The sequence below is a fragment of the Bos grunniens genome, chromosome 1 (assembly GCF_055505025.1).
Source record: "Bos grunniens cultivar Pamir isolate PY7600 chromosome 1, Bosgru_T2T1.0, whole genome shotgun sequence".
Classification (NCBI taxonomy): domain Eukaryota; kingdom Metazoa; phylum Chordata; class Mammalia; order Artiodactyla; family Bovidae; genus Bos; species Bos grunniens.
In genome coordinates, this window is record NC_141165.1 from 78,565,757 (window position 1) to 78,590,031 (window position 24,275).

At 39.4% G+C, this 24,275-nt stretch overlaps 1 protein-coding gene across 40 annotated transcripts in view; it reads left to right on the forward strand.

Annotated features, from left to right (window-relative positions):
* LPP (LIM domain containing preferred translocation partner in lipoma) overlaps positions 1-24,275 on the forward strand; it is a 760,918-nt gene that overhangs the window by 439,062 nt on the left and 297,581 nt on the right. For all 40 annotated transcript variants that reach the window (XM_086398886.1, XM_086398829.1, XM_086398964.1 and 37 more), the window contains one exon: positions 17,876-18,565. In XM_086398886.1, coding sequence (XP_086255012.1) covers positions 17,876-18,565 — 690 coding nt within the window. The remainder of the gene's footprint in view (positions 1-17,875; positions 18,566-24,275) is intronic.

Sequence of the window (24,275 nt, forward strand, 5' to 3'; positions counted from 1 at the left end):
AAGGTGCTTGCTCCTTGGAAGAAAAGTTATGACCAACCAGGACAGCATATTAAAAAGCAGAGACATTGCTTTGCCACCAAAGGCCCATCTAGTCAAAGCTATGATTTTTCCAGTAGTCATGTATGGATGTGAGAGTTGGAGTATAAAGAAAGTTGAGCACCGAAGAATTGATGCTTTTGAACTGTGGTTTTGGAGAAGACTCTAAAGAGTCCCTTGGACTGCAAGGAGATCCAACCAGTCATCCTAAAGGAAATCAGTCTTGGATATTTATTGGAAGGACTAATGTTGAAGCTGAAACTCCAATACTTTGCCCACCTAATGCGAAAAACTGACTCATTTGAAAAGACCCTGATGCTGGGAAAGATTGAAGGTGGGAGGAGAAGGGGAAGACAGAGGATGAGATGGTTGGATGGCATCACCGACTCAACGGACATGAGTTTGAGTAAACTCTGAGAGTTGGTGATGAACACGGAGGCCTCGTGTGGTGCAGTCCATGGGATCACAAAGAGTCGGAGATGGCTTTGCAACTGAACTGAAGTGAACTGAAGCATATAATGTTGAGCAAGAAAAAGTCCTTGCCTTTGTGAAGCTTAGAGGAGAAGAGAATATTAAAGACGGTAATTGAAGGACTTCTCTGATGTCCAGTGGTTAAGACTCTGTGCTCCCAGTGCAGGGTACACACCCCGAAAGTAATTAATTAATTAAAAAATAAAAAAGATGGAATGACAAAACCGTGGACACGTGCTATCATTAAGCAAAGTACGGTGTTTTAAAAGGATACCACTGTTGGACACTTATCATGACATGGATACTCAGGTCTGGCTTTCTAGAGTGTCATTCATTTGAAACCTCAAGGATGAATACTGGTTAGGAGTTGGGAGGTGGGGCAGATTGGAAAGCATTCAAGTCAGGTAGCTGCAGAATGGCTGGAGCATCAAGTTTCAGGTGGAGGGAGTTGAGAGAGTAGATCAAGAAGCAAAGTGATGACTCTATCAGGAAAAAAAAAAGAACTCCATCCTAAGAGCAATGAGACCCTTTGGGAGATTTAGTAAAAGAAGGCAATCAATTTAAATTTTAGGAATATTCTATTTGCAGCATAGAAAGTGTATTAGTGATCAGTAAGACATCATTTAAAAATACCTATATCATTTGAAATACTTATAACCTTAAAATTTACTGTAGACCATTATTTTGAATACCTGTTCGCTTGCTTACCAGCTGCATAACATTCCATCAGAACAATGCACCGTGATTTTCTCAACCATCTCCTAATAACTTATTTTTAAATATACAATCAGTGTTAAGTTACTGTCATTTTGATAGCTCTTCGTTGCCAGTTTACCCACCAGAGAAATGGTTTCAACTTCGAGTTGTACCAGTCATATAATTAAGCACGCACTAGCATATTCTCACAGAGATTGTGTTTTATTATTTCTTGACCTGTTAGTTCAACACCAGGCAGTTTATGGTAAACTCCTGGCCTGACTGGAGAAAATCACATAGGCCCTTGAGGCAATGATTCGGTGTTACGAGGTCACTTTTAAGTAGACTGTCGTCTTGCCACATCCCTAGATTACAGAACACACTTAGATTGAATTAACCCTCACCACAATGCCGTTTTTTCCAGCGCTAATCACATGCATCCTAGGGACTAAGTGTTCTGTATTCTTTGGGTATTTATATAAATTGAAGCCTCAGAGACTGTCCAATATTAATGACATACCATCTCATTTGATGGTTATTGGGGGGAAAAATTCCCTAAAATACTGGATTTCTAGGTGTTCATATGATGATATGTTAGTTTTATGAATGAATGAGTGCAGGGCCTCCCCTGGGTCATTGCTTCTCTGTTGAATAATTAGGGGTTAAGAAAGGAAGACTTCAGGCAGAATCTTGGTGCTCCCAATTGCCTAAATTTTATTTCTGGGAAAACAAGTTGACATACTAGCATCCATGTCTTCAATATCCGGGAGCAGTTTGTCTTCAAAGTATCTTATACCCATTCAGAATCCCGTGAGAATTAATTAAGTGGAGAAGTTTCAAAGACAAAAGCTGATCTGGAGTACAAACCATGGTGTACTGTTTTGGCAATTTCAGCCTCCTGAAGGTATTAAGAATAGCCCCTCTCTAGCTGTCAATACACGTTCTCAGAGCCAAAGCATTAAACTGTGAAATTAACAAGGGCTGATACAATGATGGAAGTAAGACATCTTTATGTCTCTCTGACAAGAACTCTTTGGAGGACTTGTCAGGCAGTGTGTGTGTGTGTGTGTGTGTGTGTGTGTGTGTGTGTGGTTTAAGAGTCCATCAATGAATGAAAATTATATTAGTAGTGTCCCTGTATTGGTAGCACTGTTTTGAACTCAGTGAACCTGATTAAAATCCTGTGATTTTAATTTCAAAAGTAATCTTTGAGATCATTTTAACCATTCACCAGTTTTCAGTTACCACACATGAGGTAATTTTTTCTTTAATGTAGAAAATACAGAAACTTACAAAGATGAAAATAAAAGCTTCTGTTAATTGCATCAGCTGATGCCATTTTAACCTTTTAAAAGTATTTTAAAATCATTTAACATTTTTTACTACGTCCCTTCCTTTTTTACTGTGCAAACACACACACAGAAGTTAGGATACTACAATATTTTTGATGTGTATTAAATTTTAAAATAATTTATTTATTTCATACATATTATTCAAAATCTATATTTTTATGTATATGTATGTGTAAATATATACACACATCAGAGGAAGATCTATATCTTTCACAATATATGATTGTGTTAGAAAAGTATATACTCTAAAATCATCGCCTTAAAATAACTGCTATTATCATTTTGGGAATAGATCCTTCTAGCTATGTGTGCGTGTGTCTATGTGTATGTGAGAGGTAGAGATAGATGTATATATTGATAAAACAGTGTTCCCTAATCTGTTTTTAAAATGAATAACTTTCTTTTTCTTTTTTTTCTTTTTTCTTTTCTTTTTCCTTGCCTCTTTCCCATCATTTTTTGTTTTTCTGCTCTAGTAATAGACACATAACAAAGTTCACCACCTTAATCATTGTAAGGATTCATTTAGGTGGCGTTAAGTATATTCACACAGTTGTGCAATCATAATCCATCTTTAGAACTTTTCTACTTTCCCAGACTGAAAATGCACATTCGTTAAATAATTACTCGACATGCCTCCTCTCCCCTCACCTCCTTGTTAACCACCGTTTGCTTTGTCTTCATGAATTTCATTACTTATCGTATATCATTGGATTCATACTGTATATATCCTCTTTAACTGGCTTATTTCATCTTAGCCTAATGTTTTCATGATTCATTCCTGTTTTAGCATGTTTCAGAATTTCTTTCTTGTTTTAAGCTGAATATCACAACATTTATGTTTATACTGCGTTTTGTTTATTCATTCATCTGTCAGTGGACACTGGTTGCTCTCACATTTTTGGATATTATGAATAATTCTGCTATGAACATGAGTATATGGATACTTGATAAGAGTCCTTCCCTGTTGTGAGTTCTTTAGGGTAGGATATCCAGAAGTGGAGTTGCTGGATTATTGATATGTTTTGAAACATTTTAATAATACAATATTTCATTATAGGAATGTTCCATCATTTATTTAACCAGTCCCCAAGTACTGATTATTTAAGTTGCACATAATACGTTATTTTTATAAATTACATTGCCAAGAACATATCTTGAAAATGAAGGTTTAACCATCTATGATTATTTCTTTTGGTTAAATTCTTAAAAATGAAAGGTTGGCTTTTGTTAGGACTTCTGATACATATCACTAAATTAGCTCTCAAATTGCCCACAAGAAGTTTACAGAAACAAATATTACCTTCGTCCCTAAGTCTGAATTATATGAACATTGCCCTTTGAAGACAGTTGGGATAATGCCCTCCCATCACACATAGCCCCCAACTCCAGGTATAATTCCCTATTCTGCTTTAACCTAAATAGGTGGTTCTCAACTCCAGTTTCAACAGAAAATCATTTCTTCCTCCCCTTTTTAATTTCCAGATTTCACTGCCCAAGTAATAGGTCTAAGATAATTTGTATCTATAAAGCTCTAAGAGAAAGACACTTTGTGTTTCTAGAGCACTCAGTGATTCTGTTTGCAGTTAGACTTGAAAAGTACTTCTGGATATATAGAAGCATTCATACATTGTGCTCTTAGTCTGTTGGATTGTTTTCTATCTCATGGGGTCATCTCTCAAATGAAAAGTGTGTGGCTGGAACGAGCAAGGAATGCAACCATGGGTATTAAACCCTGAATAATGGAAGACAATCAGGGAGGGGACTCGATGCAAAATTAAGTCATTTTCTGTATTAAGGGCTTGGAAAAAATGGTAAGTAATTTTTCTTGAGCAAAAAACAAGTAGCAAAAAGAAAAAAAAAGGATGCATGGCATTATAACTGAAATAGGTAAGCTAGGGTTTCTTTTTTTCTTTCCTTGCACTATGTAAACTCAGACACCAGGTCTGTCCATTCATTTATCCCGTCATGGTTTATTAAGTACCTGCTTGGTGTGAAATTTAATGATAAGATCAAGCTCTTTTTGGCCAGTAAAACTCATTGCAAACATTCAGAATTTACTCTTGGTATCACTCAGTTTTGAATGTCCTTATGACTTCTTTTGTATAAGGATAGTATTAGAAGGAAAAGAGACATGAGCATAGTCCCCTCAAGTCTGTGTCTTGAGCAGTGAAGCTCCTTTTTTGGTGGTTGTTATAGAACGACTTTTATGTGAAGAATAAGATAGACTAGTCATTTAGAAAGGAGGATAAAATGACAGTATTCCTAGATCTTGTTTGTTGTTCAGCTAGAGTCAATCTGGGGAAGTAGTGTGAATTTTCCAGTGTCACTCAGCTCTAAATAGTGGCAAAGCTGGGATTTTTTGATCCTGAATTTTACTGCAGGACCCTTCAATTTAATTGATCATCCTCTAGGGCACTATTTCTATCTGCCAGTATCCTTAACTGAGAATAGAAGTTGGAAAATGCACCTCCTGCAGTACAATTGGCCTGTAAAAATCCTTCATTTGGCTTCCTCGTGTTTGCCCAAAAAAAAAAAAAATGAGCATAGCTTTAAAGTCAGAAGAGGAACTCTGATCCATTTTCCACACAGCAGTAATCAACTGACACAGCGCAGCACAGCACAGCAGCTGCCTTGCACCACGGGCTCTTATTTTACACAGCTCATGTCCCTCGGTTGTTTCCCAGATAACAGTGCTAAGTATCACTTGCTGTCTGTTGCACCATTTACTCCATTAGTTTTCTTCTACACAGAAATATTTTTCTGAACCCACATAGACTGAGAAGGCCTCTATGTTTGTTTATGTGAATTTCTCATATGTGGTTCATTTTACTTTTTCTTTACCCAAGAATGATAGTAGTGTTTAGTTGCTCAGTTGTGTCCAACCCTTTGCAACCCTTCGAACTGTAGGCCGCCAGCCTTCTCCATAGGATTTTCCAGGCAAGAATATTAGAGTCGGTTGCCGTTTCCTTCTGCAGGGGATCTTCCTGACCCAGGGTTCGAATCCACGTCACTTATGTCTTCTGCATGGCAGGTGGATTCTTTACCCCATGAGTCATCGGGGAAGAGAGGTAGAATGGTTTTTAAAACTTCAAACTACAGAACAGAACTAGGCTGCCTGGGTTGAATCCTAGGTCTGCCATTTGCTAGCCGTTAACCTTGCATAAATACATGTTAAAGATACATATGCTTCAGTATCTTCATCTGGAAACTAAGGATAAGTAATAGATTCTGTCTCAAGGGTACCTGTGAGGAGTAAGTATAAACTGCATTGGATACAAAATGTTTACGCAAAGTAAATGCTTTATAAGTGTTTACTATTATTATATCTTTTAAAAAATACCAGTTGGTATTTTAGTTTGTTTTTCCTGCCACAAAGATATATGGACGAAATACATAGTTCCAAGTGACAAATGGCCATTAGGTTTTGTTCAAATAACTTTACACAACTGTTGTGAAAAGAAAATTGAAGCTGAAATATTTGTAACCCTATCTTCTAACAAATCAACCATCACTCTTTCCATAGTTTGTCTAGTCCTCGCCCATATGGAAATACCATTCTGTGTAGCCTCAGTTGTATTGTACATATGATTGATTTCACATTCTGTGTTTTTCATTTAACATTTACATTTTCATTTAACATCTTAAGCATATTTTCATGTGTTTATAATATCTAGAACCAAATTTAAGGAAGGCGATTTGAGTTTTATGTTGCTGTGTATATGTCAGACTTTAGCTTTTATATATTTTCCCTTTCTGTTACCTTAGAAAGTTTTCGTTCCAAATAGAAGTCATTTTTGCTCACTACAAACATTTTTGTAAAAAATTTGAATGAAGAATTATTTAGTGCAGCAACTTTGATTCCCTTTGTCTTCTTGTGGCTTTAGCAACTAGCTCAGTGCCTAACATAGCAGAATTTCAGTAAATTTTTGTTGAATAGATACTTTGGATTATTTAGATTTTATGGGATTGGGATATTATAGTTATTTGATAGTTAATTCAAAATATGTTTCCTTTCAATGTGTGTTAAAGATTATTTTTAAATGTTTTAGTTTCTTTCTTTTCATGGTACAGTTATTTAAAATTTGCCACTTGACTCTTTCTGTAGGGGATTTGAGTGAGTATCAAGTAAAACTTACATATATAATCTGACCATTAAAATGAAAATAAGCACTTCAGATGCTTCTTTGAAAGATAGTAGTAATTAATAAATTCCAAGAGTAAAGTCCTTAAATTATTTAGAGGGAGGAAGAGACTAATGAGGTTACTGTAATTAAGCATGCATTAAACATATGAGACTTCCTTGATTGTCAAGTAATGAAATGAGATACCTTATATTTTGCCTTTTTTTTTTTTTTTTTTTTGCAATCTGACAAGAGAAATGCATTTTTCTTGGGAGACCATTATTCATTTATTCAAATATTTGTTAAATGCCTATTATATGCTATTTGAAAAAAGACAGTGAAAAGCAGCAGTAAAAAGGGGACTGTCTCTAACCCTATGAAAAGAGACATACACAAGCGTGATACGTGCAGAAGAGGAGAGATAGAGTGCTCATTGTGCCAGAGGATTTGGGCAATGTTTCACTGAGGAAACTGACACTCAGGCTGAGACTTCAAGGGTTCTTAGAAATTAGCTCAATATAGAATCCAGAGAGAGGTGGGGAAGCACAGAGGTATAATCCATGAGATGGCAGACAGTCTGGCACGTCAACTATGAAAGGAAGTCAGTGTCAGAGAGTGACATGACGTTGACCTCTCAAGGAGAGGCAGAAGAGAGAGACTGGGTCCCAATCACTCCACTAAAGCACTGAAGCCTTTTCAGCAGGAAAGTAATGTGATTAGATATGCATTTGGGAGAAATCACTCTTCCTATACCCTCTTACGGGCTTCTCTCATAGCTCAATTGGTAAAGAATCTGCCTGCAATTCAGGAGACCCGGGCTTGATTTCTGGGTTGGAAAGATCCCCCTGGAGAAGGAAATGTCAATCCATTCCAGTGTTCTTGCCTGGAGAATCCTATGGACAGAGGAGCCTGGCAGGCTATAGTCTATGGGGTTGCAATCAGTCGGACGCGACTAAACCACCAAACCACCATACCCTCTTACAGGTGACGCTAGTGGTTAAGAATCTGCCTGCCAGTGAAGGAGATGCCAGAAATGAGAGTCTGATCCCTGAGTCAGGAAGATCCTCTGGAGTAAGGAAATGGCAACCCACTCCAGTATTCTTGCCTGGAAAATTCCAGCACATTCCAGCACTATGGTGGGCCATAGTCCATAAAGTCACACAAACATAACTGAGCATGCACATCCCACCATTCTTACTTAACTCTTCCTACAGAATGAAGGATTCATTAAAGGGGAACAAGCATAGACACTGGGAGACCAGAGTGAGTGCTGTTGGATAAGTCCTTGTGGAGAGGTGGTGTAGTGTCTTGGAGTTGGCTTACAATAGAGGAAATGGTGTAATGCAGATGTTGCCTCTTTAGGGAATAAGATCACCAGGATTTGATGCTTGAATGGGATGTGAGGGAGAGGGTCAAGAATGACTTCTAGTGTTCTCATTTGAAAAACACCAGAATGGACAAGAAAACCAAATGAAAGGCATGAAAAGCAGATTGAAGGAAGATGCTGAAACAGTTTTTAACATCTTGAGGCTGAAGAGTGTCTGAGACATCCAAGTAAACGCATGAAATAGACAGTTGAATATTTGGACCTGGTATTTCAAGTATAGATGGGTTCTGCAGATAGAAACTCAGGAGAGTGTTCATACAGAGAAGGTATTTCAAGTTGTGGGCATAGTTCTGGAGAGATTTAATAGAGAGAGAGGAGAAGAAGTACTGTGTCAGATAAAAAGGATCATTATTCAGGGGCCATTGGGCAACATGTTGACTCAAGTTGTCAGTAGCACTTTTATAAAAATATTGGAAAAGTACTTCTGGCAGAAATCTATAAAGAGGCTGGGTCCTTGCTACCACTGTCGAATAGACATGGTGGTTCTTGACTGCCCTTTCTATTACAGAAGACAAATTTCTACCTATGACCATGATAATTTGATTTTTCCCTGGTGGCTCAGATGGTAAAGAATCTGCCTGAATGTGAGAGACCCAGGTTCAATCCTTGGGTCAGGAAGATCCCCTGAAGAAGAGAATGGCAAGCCACTCCAGTATTCTTACCTGGAGAATCCCACGTACAGAAAAGCCTGGCAGGCTATTTTTTATGGGGTCACAAAAAGTCGGACACTACTGAGCGACTAACACTTTCACTTTCAGCTTGCAGTTTGACTTCTTCCCAACTTATGAAAAAAGCAAGTCAGTTATTAAAACACTGTAAGGTAATTGCTTTAATGGAGGTCTATACAAAGCCCATTGTGGCTATGACTAAAGTACTGTAGAAATCCTTCTAGGTGATTTTCATTTTTCTATTAAGCATTTTGTGAATATCATCAACATGTTAATCTCTGTGAGCTATTGGGAAGAGGATAGTATTTTAGGATGTCTCCCTGTTCCCCAGCAGTTTATAATATGGTACAGGGGTGAATACATAGTAACTGTTGAATGAAGGTCTCTAGACTTCTGGAAAGACATTACAGAAGAGGCATCACTGGAGTGGAATACCATTGCCTTCTCCTGAAGAATTAGTAGCAACTGCCAAACAGAAGATGGCTGTGTCTGAGCAACAAAGGAGAAACATAGTGGAGAGTTATAAAGAACAAGTCATAGATGGTAGAAGGAGGTCCTGGCTAACAGATATGAGTAGACACATGAGTGTATGGTCTATTCTTATCTCTACATAAGCCTAATATTGGATGTATACTGTGAGTGATGGTGGAAATAGGGAGGTGGCTGGACAGGAAGGCAAGGGCTAGATTGCAGAGTCCTTATAAAGTGTATTTAAAAAGGTAGAGAGAATAATAAAAAGTTCAACACAAGGCAGAGTCATTTGCAAATGAGTCAGGATCAAGTATTCACATTAGAGGTAATATCACTGTGACAGTACTAAGGAGATATGGGAGAGAAATAACATTAGGTCATGACTATAAAGAGCTCTGAAAAGTGATGATGAAAGCCAGAACTGGGAGAGAGAAAGTGAGACTAGGGTAAAGTACAGGGATGCCAGAGATATTAAGGGCTTATGTAGAAGACGTACCCCTCGTCCAAGGTAAGGAGCAGCGCTGCGCTTTGCTGGAGCAGTGTGAAGAGATACCCCACGTCCAAGGTAAGAGAAACCCAAGGAAGACGGTAGGTGTTGCAAGAGGGCATCAGAGGGCAGACACACTGAAACCATAATCACAGAAAACTAGTCAATCTAATCACACGGACCACAGCCTTGTCTAACTCAATGAAACTAAGCCATGCCCTGTGGGGCCACCCAAGACGGGTGGGTCATGGTGGAGAGGTCTGACAGAATGTGGTCCACTGGAGATGGGAACGGCAAACCACTTCAGTATTCTTGCCTTGAGAACCCCATGAGCAGTATGAAAAGGCAAAATGATAGGATACTGAAAGAGGAACTCCCCAGGTCGGTAGATGCCCAATATGCTACTGGAGATCAGTGGAGAAATAACTCCAGAAAGAATGAAGGGAGGGAGCCAAAGCAAAAACAATACCCAGCTGTGGATGTGACTGGTGATAGAAGCAAGGTCCGATGCTGTAAAGAGCAATATTGCATAGAAACCTGGAATATTAGGTCCATAAATCAAGGCAAATTGGAAGTGGTCAAACAGGAGATGGCAAGAGTGAACATTGACATTCTAGGAATCAGTGAACTAAAATGGACTGGAATGGGTGAATTTAACTCAGATGACCATTATATCTACTACCATGGACAGGAATCCCTTAGAAGAAATGGAGTAGCCATCATGGTCAACAAAAGAGTCTGAAATGCAGTACTTGGATGCAATCTCAAAAATGGCAAAATGATCTCTGTTCGTTTCCAAGGCAAACCATTCAATATCACAGTAATCCAAGTTTATGCCCCAATCAGTAATGCTGAAGAAGCTGAAGTTGAATGATTCTATGAAGACCTACAAGGTCTTTTAGAAGTAACACCCAAAAAAGATGTCCTTTTCATTATAGGGGACTGGAATGCAAAAGTAGGAAGTCAAGAAACACCTGGAGTAACAGGAAATTTGGCCTTGGAATACGGAATGAAGCACGGCAAAGGCTAATAGAATTTTGCCAAGAGAATACATAGGTCATAGCAAACACCCTCTTCCAACAACACAGGAGAAGACTCTACACATGGACATCACCAGATGGTCAACACCAAAATCAGATTGATTATATTCTTTGCAGCCAAAGATGGAGAAGCTCTATACAGTCAGCAAAAACAAGACCTGGAGCTGACTGTGGCTCAGATCATGAACTCCTTATTGCCAAATTCAGACTTAAATTGAAGAAAGTAGGGAAAACCACTGGACCATTCAGGTATGACCTAAATTAAATCCCTTATGATTATACAGTGGAAGTGAGAAATAGATTTAAGGGACTAGATCTGATAGATAGAGTGCCTGATGAACTATGGATTGAGGTTCGTGACACTGTACAGGAGAACAGGGATCAAGACCATCCCTATGGAAAAGAAGTGCAAAAAAGCAAAATAGCTTTCTGGAGAGGCCTTACAAATAGCTGTGAAAAGAAGAGAAGCAAAAAGCCAAGGAGAAAAGGAAAGATATAAGCATCTCAATGCAGAGTTCCAAAAAATAGCAAGAAGAGATAGAAAGCCTTCCTCAGCGATCACTGCAAAGATATAGAGGAAAACAACAGAACGGGAAAGACTAGAGATCTCTTAAAGAAAATTAGAGATACCAAAGGAACATTTCATGCAAAGATGGGCTCGATAAAGGACAGAAATGGTATGGACCTAACAGAAGCAGAAGATATTAAGAAGAGGTGGCAAGAATACATAGAAGAACTGTACAAAAAAGATCTTCATGACCAAGATAATCACAGTGGTGTGATCATTTCACCTAGAGCCAGATATCCTGGAATGTGAAGTCAAGTGGGCTTTAGAGAGCATCACTACGAACAAAGCTAGTGGAGGTGATGGAATTCCAGTTGAGCTATTTCAAATCCTGAAAGATGATGCTGTGAAAGTGCTGCACTCAATATGCCAGCAAATTTGGAAAACTTAGCAGGGGGCACAGGACTGGAAAAGGTCAGTTTTCATTCCAATCCCAAAGAAGGCAATGCCAACGAATGCTCAAACTTTCCAATCCCAAAGAAGGCAATGCCAAAGAATGCTCAAACTACCACACAATTGCACTCATCTCACACACTAGTAAAGTAATACTCAAAATTCTCAAAGCCAGGCTTCAGCAGTACATGAACCATGAACTTCCAGATGTTCAAGCTGGTTTTAGAAAAGGCAGAGGAACCAGAGATCAAATTGCCAACATCCACGGGATCATCGAAAAAGCAAGAGAGTTCCAGAAAAACATCTATTTCTGCTTTATTGACTATGCTTTATTGACTATGAATATATGGATCACATATATTCATATATGTGATCATATCCATATATGTGATTCATATCCATATATGAATATATGGATCACAATAAACTGTGGAAAATTCTGAAAGAGATGGGAATACCAGATCACCTGACCTGCCTCTTGAGAAACCTATATGCAGGTCAGGAAGCAACAGTTAGAACTGGACATGGAACAACAGACTGGTTCCAAATAGGAAAAGGAGTCCATCAAGGCTGTATATTGTCCCCCTGCTTATTAACTTCTATGCAGAGTACATCATGAGAAACGCTGGGCTGGAAGAAGCACAAGCTGGAATCAAGATTGCCGTGAGAAATATCAATAACCTCAGATATGTAGATGACACCATCCTTATGGCAGAAAGTGAAGAAGAGCTAAAAAGCCTCTTGATGAAAGTGAAAGAGGAGAGTGAAAAAGTTGGCTTAAAGCTCAACATTCAGAAAACAAAGATCATGGCATCTGATCCCATCACTTCATGGGAAGTAGATGGGGAAACAGTGCAAACAGTGTCAGACTTTATTTTTCTGGCCTACAAGATCACTGCGGATGATGATTGCACCCATGAAATTAAAAGACGCTTACTCCTTGGAAGGAAAGTTATGACCAACCTAGATAGCATATTCAAAAGCAGAGACATTACTTTGCCAACAAAGGTCTGTCTAGTCCAGGCTATGGTTTTTCTAGTAGTCATGTATGGATCTGAAAGTTGGACTATGAAGAAAGCTGAGTGCCGAAGAATTGATGCTTTTGAACTGTGGTGTTGGAGAAGACTGTTGAGAGTCCCTTGGACTGCAAGGAGATCCAACCAGTCTATCCTAAAGTAGATCAGCCCTGGGTGTTCTTTGGAAGGAATGATGCTAAAGCTGAAACTCCAATACTTTGGCCACCTCATGCGAAGAGTTGACTAATGGGAAAAGACCTTGATTCTGGGAGGGATTGGGGGCAGGAGCAGAAGGGGATGACAGAGGATGAGATGGCTAGATGGCATCACCGATACGATGGACGTGAGTTGAATGAACTCCCAGGGTTTGTGATGGACAGGGAGGCCTGGCGTGCTGCAGTGCTTGGGTCGCAAAGAGTCAGACATGACTGAGCAACTGAACTGAACTGAACTGAACTATGTAGAAGACATGGTAGTAGATTAGATTAGAAGCGTGTGTGCACATGTTCACATGCGGGGGTGTGTTTAGGGAATGGGTGGGTCATGGGTGAGAAGGGTAGAGGAATGTTAGTTGTTATTCCACTTTGGGCATAAAGGAAGTTGAGGGCTTGCTCCCAAAGTGGGCACGAGATGTGCACTTATAGCCCCTTGTCTGTTCTTGTCTCTTGGCCACAGCCAGTTCTTTCTGGTAGTGGAGACATCCATTCAACAGTTATTGATTATTTATCAGTCCTTCCTCAAGACTGCAAACTCCTGGGGGGCAGGTAGACATGCCCTCTTCATCCTGGAATACTACTCTCCTTCCATTAGCCTGTCAAGCTTTCCATGTTGAAGAAGCCTAGAGAATCATTGATCGACAAACAACCATATTAAAAGACTGCTACAGAGATTCGAGTCTCAGGGAAAAAATATATATGTATGTGTATATGTGTGTGTGTGTGTCATCTTTAAAATGCGCATGATTTTCAAAATTAAAATGTTAAATCATGATAAAACTTCAAGAATTCCTGCAAAAAAAGAAAAAGAAATGAAATGCCAAAAATAAATATTTGGAAATGTCTAATCCAGTAAGTAGAAAAGATTCGCTATGTATTTAATTGAATATGTGGGCCAGGAAGGTGTTGCCATAGCTCTCTTTTACCGTGAAGAACATAAATAAATATGCTTTAAAATGATTCCTGTTCTTTACCCCCTTCCACCTCCAATGAGGTAAAGAATTTTAAATTGCAAATGAAAAAAAATTATAGCTAAATGTGCTATTTTCACACACGTAACTATGAGATAGAAAACACTCAGAAACATGCCGGCACATACACAGCAGAATTTATAATATAGTTTTGAGAATCCTTCTCATCTAGTGAGCTGTTTCCTAGAAGAATGCAGTGGCTCCTGAAATTGCGCCCTGATGCCTTCCTTCAAAGACGTTAGGAATCTTTAAGCCAGTGTGTGTGTGTGCACATGTGTGCATGTTCACCAAGAAAGAAAAAGAGAAATTGGTTGAAAAAAGTTGCTTCTAAGGATTAGGATTAATTCTTTGTTGTTTACTTTATAAATATGACTGGTTTTCATCTTCAAAGTATGTGACTGTTTGGGGGCAGACTCCTTTCCAGCTGCGGTGTAGAGTATGCCTGCCGTTAACCCAGTTGCTCTGTCACTGTCTCCATTTATAGTTGGGTTTGTAAAGTGTTTAAAATAGGAACTCTGGGTTTCTGCTGATCTTGAGTCATCAAAGAAAAGAAAAGCTTTATTCGTTCTTATATTCAATTCCATTCATGCAGACATTTTTTTAAGATTGACATGGTTGACTAAAAAAATCTAACTTTATATGTTTTTAGGTTCAAACTGAATCTTCTGTACTCTCTTCTTCAGAATATCAGGATCTTACTGAGTATTTATCTTGGAGTTTTTTCATGAAAAAAAGTGAAAGTGAAGTCGCTCAGTCGTGTCCGACTCTTTGCCACCCCGTGGACTGTAGCCTACAAGGCTCCTCTGTCCATGGGATTCTCCAGGCAAGAATACTGGAGTGGGTTGCCATTTCCTTCTCCAGGGGATCTTCCCAACCCAGGGATCGAATCCAGGGATCGAACCCTGGTCTCCTGCATTGCAAGCAGACTCTTTAACCTCTGAGCCACCAGGGAAGCCTGTTTTTTCATGATATGTATTTTAACAAATTGCTTAATGTGGAAATAACATCTTCTATTGGGTACTATTGGGACCACCTTCCTAGAGAGGGAAATGCTACTCCACCAAGACAAGAACTTTCACGTTACTTAAATTACAAAAGGAAATGGCAAGTTGGCCCTATGAGAGGCTATCTAAAAAGGGGGAAAAAAGATAACTCTATTCAACAGTTTCTTATAACTTAACAGAAAACTAAATCTAAAATTACAAAATCCCTGGGAAACTGCAACTGAGACAAATCACTAATGATAGGAAAAGATAGCTGTCACAGTCAGAACCCAATAAAAATGATAGCACACAGAAACCAGCCCCTTCCAAGGAACTGATTTATAAATGTCCTGTGTATATAGGTCTATTGGGGTATAGAGAAGCCATTAGGGATGAAATGATAATCTGGGGCTAGCAGAGTCAGAACTGTCTTCCTGTACATTTAAGAGGACCAACGTGCAGGGGAGCAGTTGATTGTGAATAGGAGAAGAGAGTGTTGTAAAAGACAGATCCTCGAAAGGACCAGTGACCCTCCACGGTTGATAGCTAGGGACATCACAATCAGGTTGCTGGAAGAAATGTGACTCAAGAGTTTTTTATTTTATTTTTTATTTATTTATTTTTTCCCCATTTTATTTATTTATTTTATTTATTTTTTTATTAATTTTTTTTAAATTTTATTTTTAAACTTTACATAATTGTATTAGTTTTGCCAAATATCAAAATGAATCCACCACAGGTATACATGTGTTCCCCATCCTGAACCCTCCTCCCTCCTCCCTCCCCATACCATCCCTCTGGGTCGTCCCAGTGCACCAGCCCCAAGCATCCAGTATCGTGCATCGAACCTGGACTGGCGACTCGTTTCGTATATGATGCTGGGCATACACACTCAAGAGGTTTTAGTATCTGTCGACAGGGGCACTGTTGTCCTCTTTGGTTTAACACTGATGTGTTTTCACCTTCTACCTGCTCAATGAAAATAGCATCCCCTAATCACTGTGACAATAAAAGGCATTGCCACACATTTCTAATCTCTCCCTGGTCCCTAGGTGACTCCCTCTCCAGCTGAGAACCACTATATGTAATCACATGTCCCTGGGATTGTTTTAATGTTTATCTCTGGCTGAGATCACCATAAAGCTATCCTCAAAAAGCCATATATCTAAATAGATCTACTTGGATATTATGGCGAGAATAGGATAGGTGTACCATGTCCAGCCCCACAGCCACATCCCAGGAGGGAAGGAGGAAAGGGGAACACTAGGAAGGGATGATGCTATGTCAGGAGAGCTCTAGTTTTTCCAGAAATGCTTTGCATACATCTCATTGGCCTGAGCTGCATCATATGGCAACTCCTGCATGCAAAGTAATCTAGGGAAGTGTGAGCATATTGCTGCTCTTAATAAAACTGAAATCTTTTGAGTAATGAAGAAGGGGAGTGTGTATGAGAAAGCAGTTAGCAGCACCTGCACCCCTGCCATGTATATCTCTCTAATGGCTTGGTGTGAGTAAATGACACTAGAATAATATAGTCTTATATTGTTTTTTGTTATACATATTGGAATTTATTTGGAAATTAATGAACAACCAAAATAGGGTGTAGTTATTCATTTCTTGTATTAACAAATCTAATCATAGTAGGGAAGAGCAAAATTAAAACATTGTTACTGGCATGTTTACAGATCCCTAATAGATCAGTGCCTCAGGATGCATGTTTGAATTTCCAGCCTTTACTTATTCCCAGACTAACCAAGACATCTCACAGTTAAGCAAAAGGTCTCTTAATCTTTGTGCTCTTGGGTCCTTTTTAGGATATTCAGCAAGTATTTTTGAATTGAACAAATGAATGCAATAGAAATAGAAGACATAAGGGCGGAGAAGGCTGCTTTTGTGTTATCTTTAGTAAATCACTGTTAACAGGAATCTTTGATCCTAAACTTAGTATTTCTTTGATTGTGCCAGGGGTGTATGTTTATTCCTCTCAATGCTTCTCATTTTTACTTTTGTTCCATTTAGCCCTTCCCCTCTCTTTTTCTAGTATTGCACTTTATGGTGATCAAGTCTTTGGGCAGTTTGTTTGAGATCACATTGTTTAATTTATTTTCTCTTGGCTCTGATATTTCAGTATATATTTTAAAAAGTCATTACCAAGTCCACTGTCATAATTTTTTTTTCCTCTATTTTTTAAAAAAGAGCTTTCTCTCTTACATTTTGATTTGGGGGTATTCTTTGTATGTGGTGTAAAGTAAGGGTCCAGCTTCATTCTTTTGCATGTTGATGTCTGGTATTCCCAGCACCACTTATTATAAAAACTATCCTTTCCCCATCAAATGATCTTGGCACCCAAGTCAAAAGTCAAGTGACCGTGTATGCAAGGGTTCATTTCTAGGTTATCTGCTCTATCTCATTGGTCTATGTTTGTCTTTATGCCAGGAGAACATTGTTTGCTTATTATAATTTTATAATAAATTTTGAAATTGCATGTGGGAACTTCAATCTTCTTTTAAGGTTGTTTTGGCTATTCAGTCTCTTGAGATTCCATTTTTCAGAAAAGTTCAGTTGGAATTTTTACAGGGATTACATTAAATCTGTAGATTCCTATGGATAGTATTAACGTATTTACAATATTGTCTTTCAATCCATGAAGATTGCGTGTCTTTCCATTGAGTTGTGTCTTCTTTAATTTATCAGCAGTATTTTGTACTTTTCAGTGTGTAGTTCTTTCACCTCTTTGGTTAAGTTTTTTTTTCTTTCTTTCTGATGTTATTATAAGTGGAATTGTTTCCTTAGTTTCTTTTCTGGATTGTTCATTGCACAGAAGCACAGTTGATTTTTGTGTTAGTCTGTGAACTCTTAGATGGCAGAAGCCATGCCTTCTTTTTGTTTTGCAGAGTTAATACAAAAATATAATAACATTTATTAATATTTGTTTATGTATATTTATTTTACATTAGCAGTAATCTTTGTCTTTTTTTTTTCCTTTTCTCTCTCCTGCTTTAGGGTACTACTAGTTCAACAGCTTCTCCTCCAGTCTCCACCCCTGTCACAGGACATAAGAGAATGGTCATACCAAACCAACCCCCTCTGACAGCAACTAAGAAGTCTACAATGAAGCCACAGCCTGCACCCCAGGCTGGACCAATCCCTGTGGCACCAATTGGAACACTAAAACCCCAGCCTCAGCCTGTCCCAGCTTCTTACACTACAGCATCCACCCCTTCAAGACCTACCTTCAATGTGCAGGTGAAGTCAGCCCAGCCCAGCTCCCATTACATGGCTGCTCCTTCACCAGGACAATTTTATGGTTCAGGGCCAGGGGCCCAAGGTTATAACACTCAACCAGTTCCTATGTCTGGCCAGGGTCCACCTCCTTCTACACGGGGAGGCATGGATTATGCATATGTTCCACCACCAGGACTTCAGCCTGAGCCTGGGTATGGGTATGCTCCCAACCAAGGACGCTATTATGAACCCTATTGCTCAGTGGGGCCTGGCTATGGGGGCAAAAATGACTCTGATCCTTCCTATGGTCAACAAGGCCATCCAAATACCTGGAAACGGGAACAAGGGTATACTCCTTCTGGCCCTGGGAACCAGAACCCTGCTGGGATGTATCCAGTTGCTGGTCCCAAGAAGACCTATATCACAGATCCTGTTCCAGCGCCCTGTGTACCACCACTGCAACCAAAGGTAGGAAACTTATTAACATAGTGGTGGGAATAAAAGGGTACCTATCTTGGCCTGCCTTCCCCAGAAAGCAGATCCTAAGGCAAAAGTGTTAATATATGTGCTACTTTTATTTCATTAAAAAGTACAGTCTGAAGGAAGTACTTGGATAGAGGCAAGAAAATGGGGAGATCCTACTTGGAGATATGGGAAAGTGTTATCAATATGAAATCTGTTAAGTATCAAGTACAACTAATTGTTCAGTTTTGAAGGACCAGCTTCCAAAAGACCATATGAACCATAGCAGCTCAGGATAATCTCTTCCATGGGAAAGAAGGAAAAATAATTTATTTTCCCACTCTTGTTTCCTGTTGATCAAAGCCTTCTACCATGGGTTAGAGACTTCCTCACACTTAGATGTTGCATTTACTTGGTCACTAAATAGATCTGAAGCATCTGATGTCTTAGCAGGGGTAGGGAATCCCTAGGTGTGGAGGTGAGAGGTGCTCAGGGCAACCCAAGATGAACTGCTGTCAGATTGGGCTCTTGTGAAGGTGGTCACAACCCAGGCAAAGTTGGTGCCACAGTGACTGCTAGGGAAGAACAAGTGGATAAGGGCCCAGGAGACAGCTGAGGCTAAGGTAATACAGATACCTTATCTAATTTTCTTTGGGAGGGGCTGGAGTACAGTGGCCCTTGTTTATCTACATCAGTGATCCTCCAGGAAAAAATATTACTCTCCAACCTTTAATTCTATTAGGCAACTTAAAAAAAATTTCTTTATGACAGTTCTCTTATTTATTGTTTGATTTAATTTCAAGCTTGTATTAGTTTTAAGTCAACATGTTTAGTTATGAACTTCTTATGAATAGGCAACATACAATACTATACACACCTACTCACCTACAGCTTGGGTTTTTCTTGACTGCTGGAACCAACATGATCATGTTTCCTCTCACCTTGAAAAGAGGAACCAAGGAGAGTTACTTGGAAGGAGTGAGATGGAGAAACAAATCTAGTTTCCAGCCATTGTGTTAAAACCAAGCTTTCCCTTCCCTTTAGTCAGAACCATGAGAAATCAGAAATTGGAGAAGCCTGGATTAAATAGAAGTTCATTGGTAACCTGGGTGGATGGAAGTTTGTATTATATATATTTAACCCTTTACACATTTGAGATCATCAATTTCAAGACATATCCATTTGCATTTTCAATATTATAACAAAAATTAGTAGGTCCTCACTCTTCCAGGGAGTTTATTCAATCACTGTTCTCACATGAAAGCATCAGCTCTGGTGCAGCTGGATTTTAGGTTCCTTAGGGGTAAGGAACCCTTCCTAGCAGGTGAGGCCTGAGGATAGCTAGAGGTATCCATCTATCTTACAAATGCCCATTACATAGAAGTGAACCAGCCATGATCATTTTCCAACATAAAGACTCCAGGCAAAAAATGTTAAGTGTTTTTGAGACATTACTCTTGGACAGACTTTCTTTTGAAAAAATCTCTTTATGAAAAGAAATGTTATTCAGGGTTTTCTGTTTTATTTTTTTTAAAAAAATATTGCCCAAAATAGCCAACCTGGGCAGCCTTGCCCTTTGTTAACATTGCAGTATATTTGTTTTCATCCCTCCTGGCCCTGAAGTGACCTGTTGAGAAAAAAATGGGGTTATTCAGCTTTACCTCACTTTGGGACAACCGCAACAAATTCTCCTATAGAAGATTGAAAGTTTAGGTTGAGACAATGGCCTTCACTGTTTAAGTTCAAGTAGCTATGCAGTTTTGCCCTGTCTGAAACACCCTGACTGTAATAGGATTACTGGGTGATCATCATAAGGGCAGGGGACTCAGGCCTGAGTTGTTTAATGATCCTATTACCCAACCTGGGGAAACAGACATGAGACAGAGCAAAAGTATGTCTAGGTGGAGAGAATGACCTGGTGAGAACTACTGAACCCAAATTCAAGTTTCCTGTTTTCCCACCATGTCTCTGGGCAATCTGGAACCAATCCAGTGGAATAGGAAAAAGAATCCGCACCCACTGCAAGACCTGGATCTAAACTATTAGGTCCAGACATATCACTAATATTTGGTCCTGTCTTCATCAACTTACTTGAGATGACAGAATGAATTTCTATTAACCACTCTGCAGAAAGCCTGAAACTTTATTTTCCTTATTGGAATAAGATAATTATTCAGGGTGATCTGTTCCAATATTGAAGATCCTGGATATCAATAGATTTCTTGTCATTAAAAAAAAAAAATCTGAAATATTTATTTTTCAACAGTGTCATGTGTTTTAACATCATACTATACATTTTAAAAATGAAAATCAAATCATGTACTTTTTGCAGTGATTATTAAGGAGAGTGGTTGTCTGGGGTGTGTTGGGGGGCATTGATGGATGAAGGGGTGGTCTCTTTCACAGTTGGTCTTTGAGCAGAACACTACTGTATTCAACTGCACCTGTTCACAGAGGACCCTATTGTCTCAAATAGTGACTTGGCTTGGCTAAGCAATGTGACTCTTGGCTTGAGAAACGAGCTCCTAATTCTAATCCTAGTTCCTCCCTTGACATTCTTCTTTCAGCTTTAGGAAAGCCTCTAGACCTTTTTATGTCACGCTCTCAGCCTCAGTAAAGTGGAATGTCATCTTCACTAATTAATTAATGTTTGCAAAGGGCCTGGAAATTTCCAAGGGCTGAATAATTGCCAAGTGAGGACTTGGATTCAGCTTTTACACTGGCTTTATTTCCAACTTTTTTAGGCACCGATGGAAAATATACCTCTGTGGCTTAAACAATTATCTTTTGTTACCTCAAGAAGTTCTTAGGGATTTGGCATTTAACCCATTAAGGAAAAAGGTTTTTAAAAATGAAAGAAATGAATCTCCTTTATGTTTGAGAAAAGCTGCTTTAATTTCTCCATGCCGTGGTATAATATAAAAGAGGAGGTAGAAGAAAGGAAGGAGAAAATAGGAAAGAAAAGGAAAAGAAAAAGAAAGGAAAAAAAGAATGAGGAAAGGAAGGAGAAGCCCAAATCAGAACCTGCAAGGCTTAGGGGATCGTGATTATATTTGTGTTTCCATAATGTGCTGAGCAATGAATTTGCATGCTACAGTAGACCATAATGTGTTTCCTGGACCATCTGAGCTGAGTTCCTTGAAAAATATTGTTATAAGCAAGTTTTTTTAGTTGTTTAAGAGAGAAATGTTCCCTTCTTGCTGGAAATCCTCTTAAAGTCACAATGGAATCTCTTCTCTTTGCCATTTTATAAAAGCTTATATCTGTGAGTTGCTGTGTTGTTCACAGAACTTTTCCCTGTGTGTTAGCTTCACATTCCTGTGAGATGGGATGTGTATTTTCTCTAATTTTCACGTGAGGTGAGTCAGCTTTTGAAAGCCCCAGAGTAAGGACCTCGAGGTTCCACTTCCTTGTCATAAACCTAATCTATGACCGCTTTGGCTCTGGTGAAGAGACAGAAGTTATTGTCGTTCAGTTGCTCAGTTGTGTCCCAACTCTTTGCAACCCCATAAACTGCAACAGGCATTCACTATTTCCCAGGGTTTGCTCAACTCATGTCCATTGAGTCGATGATGCCATTCCACCATCTCATCCTCTGTCACCCACTTCTTCTCTTGCCCTCAGTCTTTCCCAGCATCAGGGTCTTTTCCAGTGAGTCAGCTCTTCACGTCAGGTGGCCAAAGTATTGGAACTTCAGCTTTAGCATCACTCCTTCCAGAGAATATTCAGAGTTGATTTCCTTTAGGATTGATTGGTTTGGTCTCCTTCCTGTCCAAGGAACTTTCAAGAGTCTTCTCCAGCACCATAGTTTGAAAACATCAGTTCTTTGGCGCTCAGCATTTACTCCATAATATGAAGAGTGCTGGTACTATGCATCTCGGGAAAGCTGTGGAGGCCCACCTGGTGTGGGAGTTAGGTTACATTCTAAAATCATCTGGTAAAATTTCCTTGGAAAATCTTTCAAGATGGGGAGAACTTGGAGATCAACAAACCACATTTTGATAAATCCAACACAAAGTTTTGTGTTGGTTTATTCAGAGTCAGAACATATCACTGCTGTTCATTTAGTGTTTGAAACTGGGAGATATTTAATGTTTCAGAGGAGAGTGAAGGTAATGAACTGCTGGGGTCAGTGTTGACAGGCCCCCAAGACCTGGGAATTGTTGAGATTAAGAAAATATCTGAGAATATAGTAGCATTTCAAATATTCAAATAATATCAAAATATTTAAATTTCCTTTAATTGTGGAAAAGAGAAGGTGGTATAGATCGGGTGTCCGGCAGAGAATTGGTGGCATTTGGGAGAAAGCTTTAGGGTAAATCCTCTTACTAAATATCACGCAATTCCAGGATCAGAGAAACAAAGAAGAGATAGGATATGGAGAGGGATGGATACAGATACAGGTTTTGGGTCAGATGCTAGTAGTACTTGGATCTGTATAAAGCTGAAGATGGAGGCGATTGCTTGTAGAGGACAGTGACTGTAATATTAGTAATTCCTCTTTACACAGGGCTTTTCCGTTTCCAAAATGCTTTGTGGATCTCGCAGAAAAACATGAGTGATAAGCACAGATAGAGGTGTTTGTCTCTCTTTTACTGATGGGGATTCAAAAGCTCAGTATAAGAGTCACTCACCTAAGTTCATATGCCAAATTCATGGGTGAGCCACAATTCCAAATCAGGGTTTTTGAAGGCTGTCCTCTTGCTTTCTCCACCTAGTAAACCGTGGGTGTTGTTTTGGTGTTTGGGTGCAACGACTGCCACGTCAGCATCTCCAGCCACTATGTGTGGCTCTGCTGTGGCCCTCCCGATGGGCAGACATGTCGGTGGGCTCTGGCAGTCATGGTGCTGTGTCATGAGATTAACAGCTGGAGGGGGAAGCACCAGTTGAACCCCTGATGGGCACCCAGCCTTGGCATTGTGGGACTATGCTTCCTCTTCCTCATCACCCATGTACAATTTATCCCAGTGTTTCTACCTTCACAATATCTCAATTCTGCTCTCTTATTGCAATCCGCCTTGCTACTGTCCTGGTTCAGTTGTCCCACCTGAGCCATTGAAATGGCTCTTAATGGCTGTCTCTACCTCTAGTCAGAGGCACGGTTCAATCCCTGGGTCAGGAAGATTCCCTGGAGAAGGGAATGGCAACCCACTCCAGTATTCTTGCCTCGGAAATCCCATGGAAAGAGGAGCCTGGCGGGCTACCACCCACGGGGTTGCAAAAGAGTCAGACACGACTGAGTGTACACGCTTGCATATGCTACCTCTAGTCTTACTCCACATTCATTCATTCTATACATGCTACCAGATTAATATTTCCACTCTACAGCTCTGCACTTGTCACTAACTGCCTTTTTAAAAAAGCCGTCAGAAGTTCCAAGCCAGTTATGGGATGAATTGAAACTCCAGCGTAGATTCCAGTTTTATATCCCCCTTTAAGCACCCCAGCTTCCAGCTAAGAAATTACCTGCCTAGATATTTCTCACTTTGGTAGCTTTTGTCATGGAGCACCTTCTTTCTTGAATGCCTTCCCAGACCTCCCTGCAAATTAAATATTTGCATATTCAGTGTGACCCATTAAGACTGAGCTAAAGTGGTCATCTCTCTTGTGAAGTTTTGTCTTTCTAAAATTAAGCTGTGTGGTTTTTACTCTGTCATGGAAAGTTCCACACTTTTACTGTACTAGAATCATTTATGTACTTGTCTTCCACCAACCT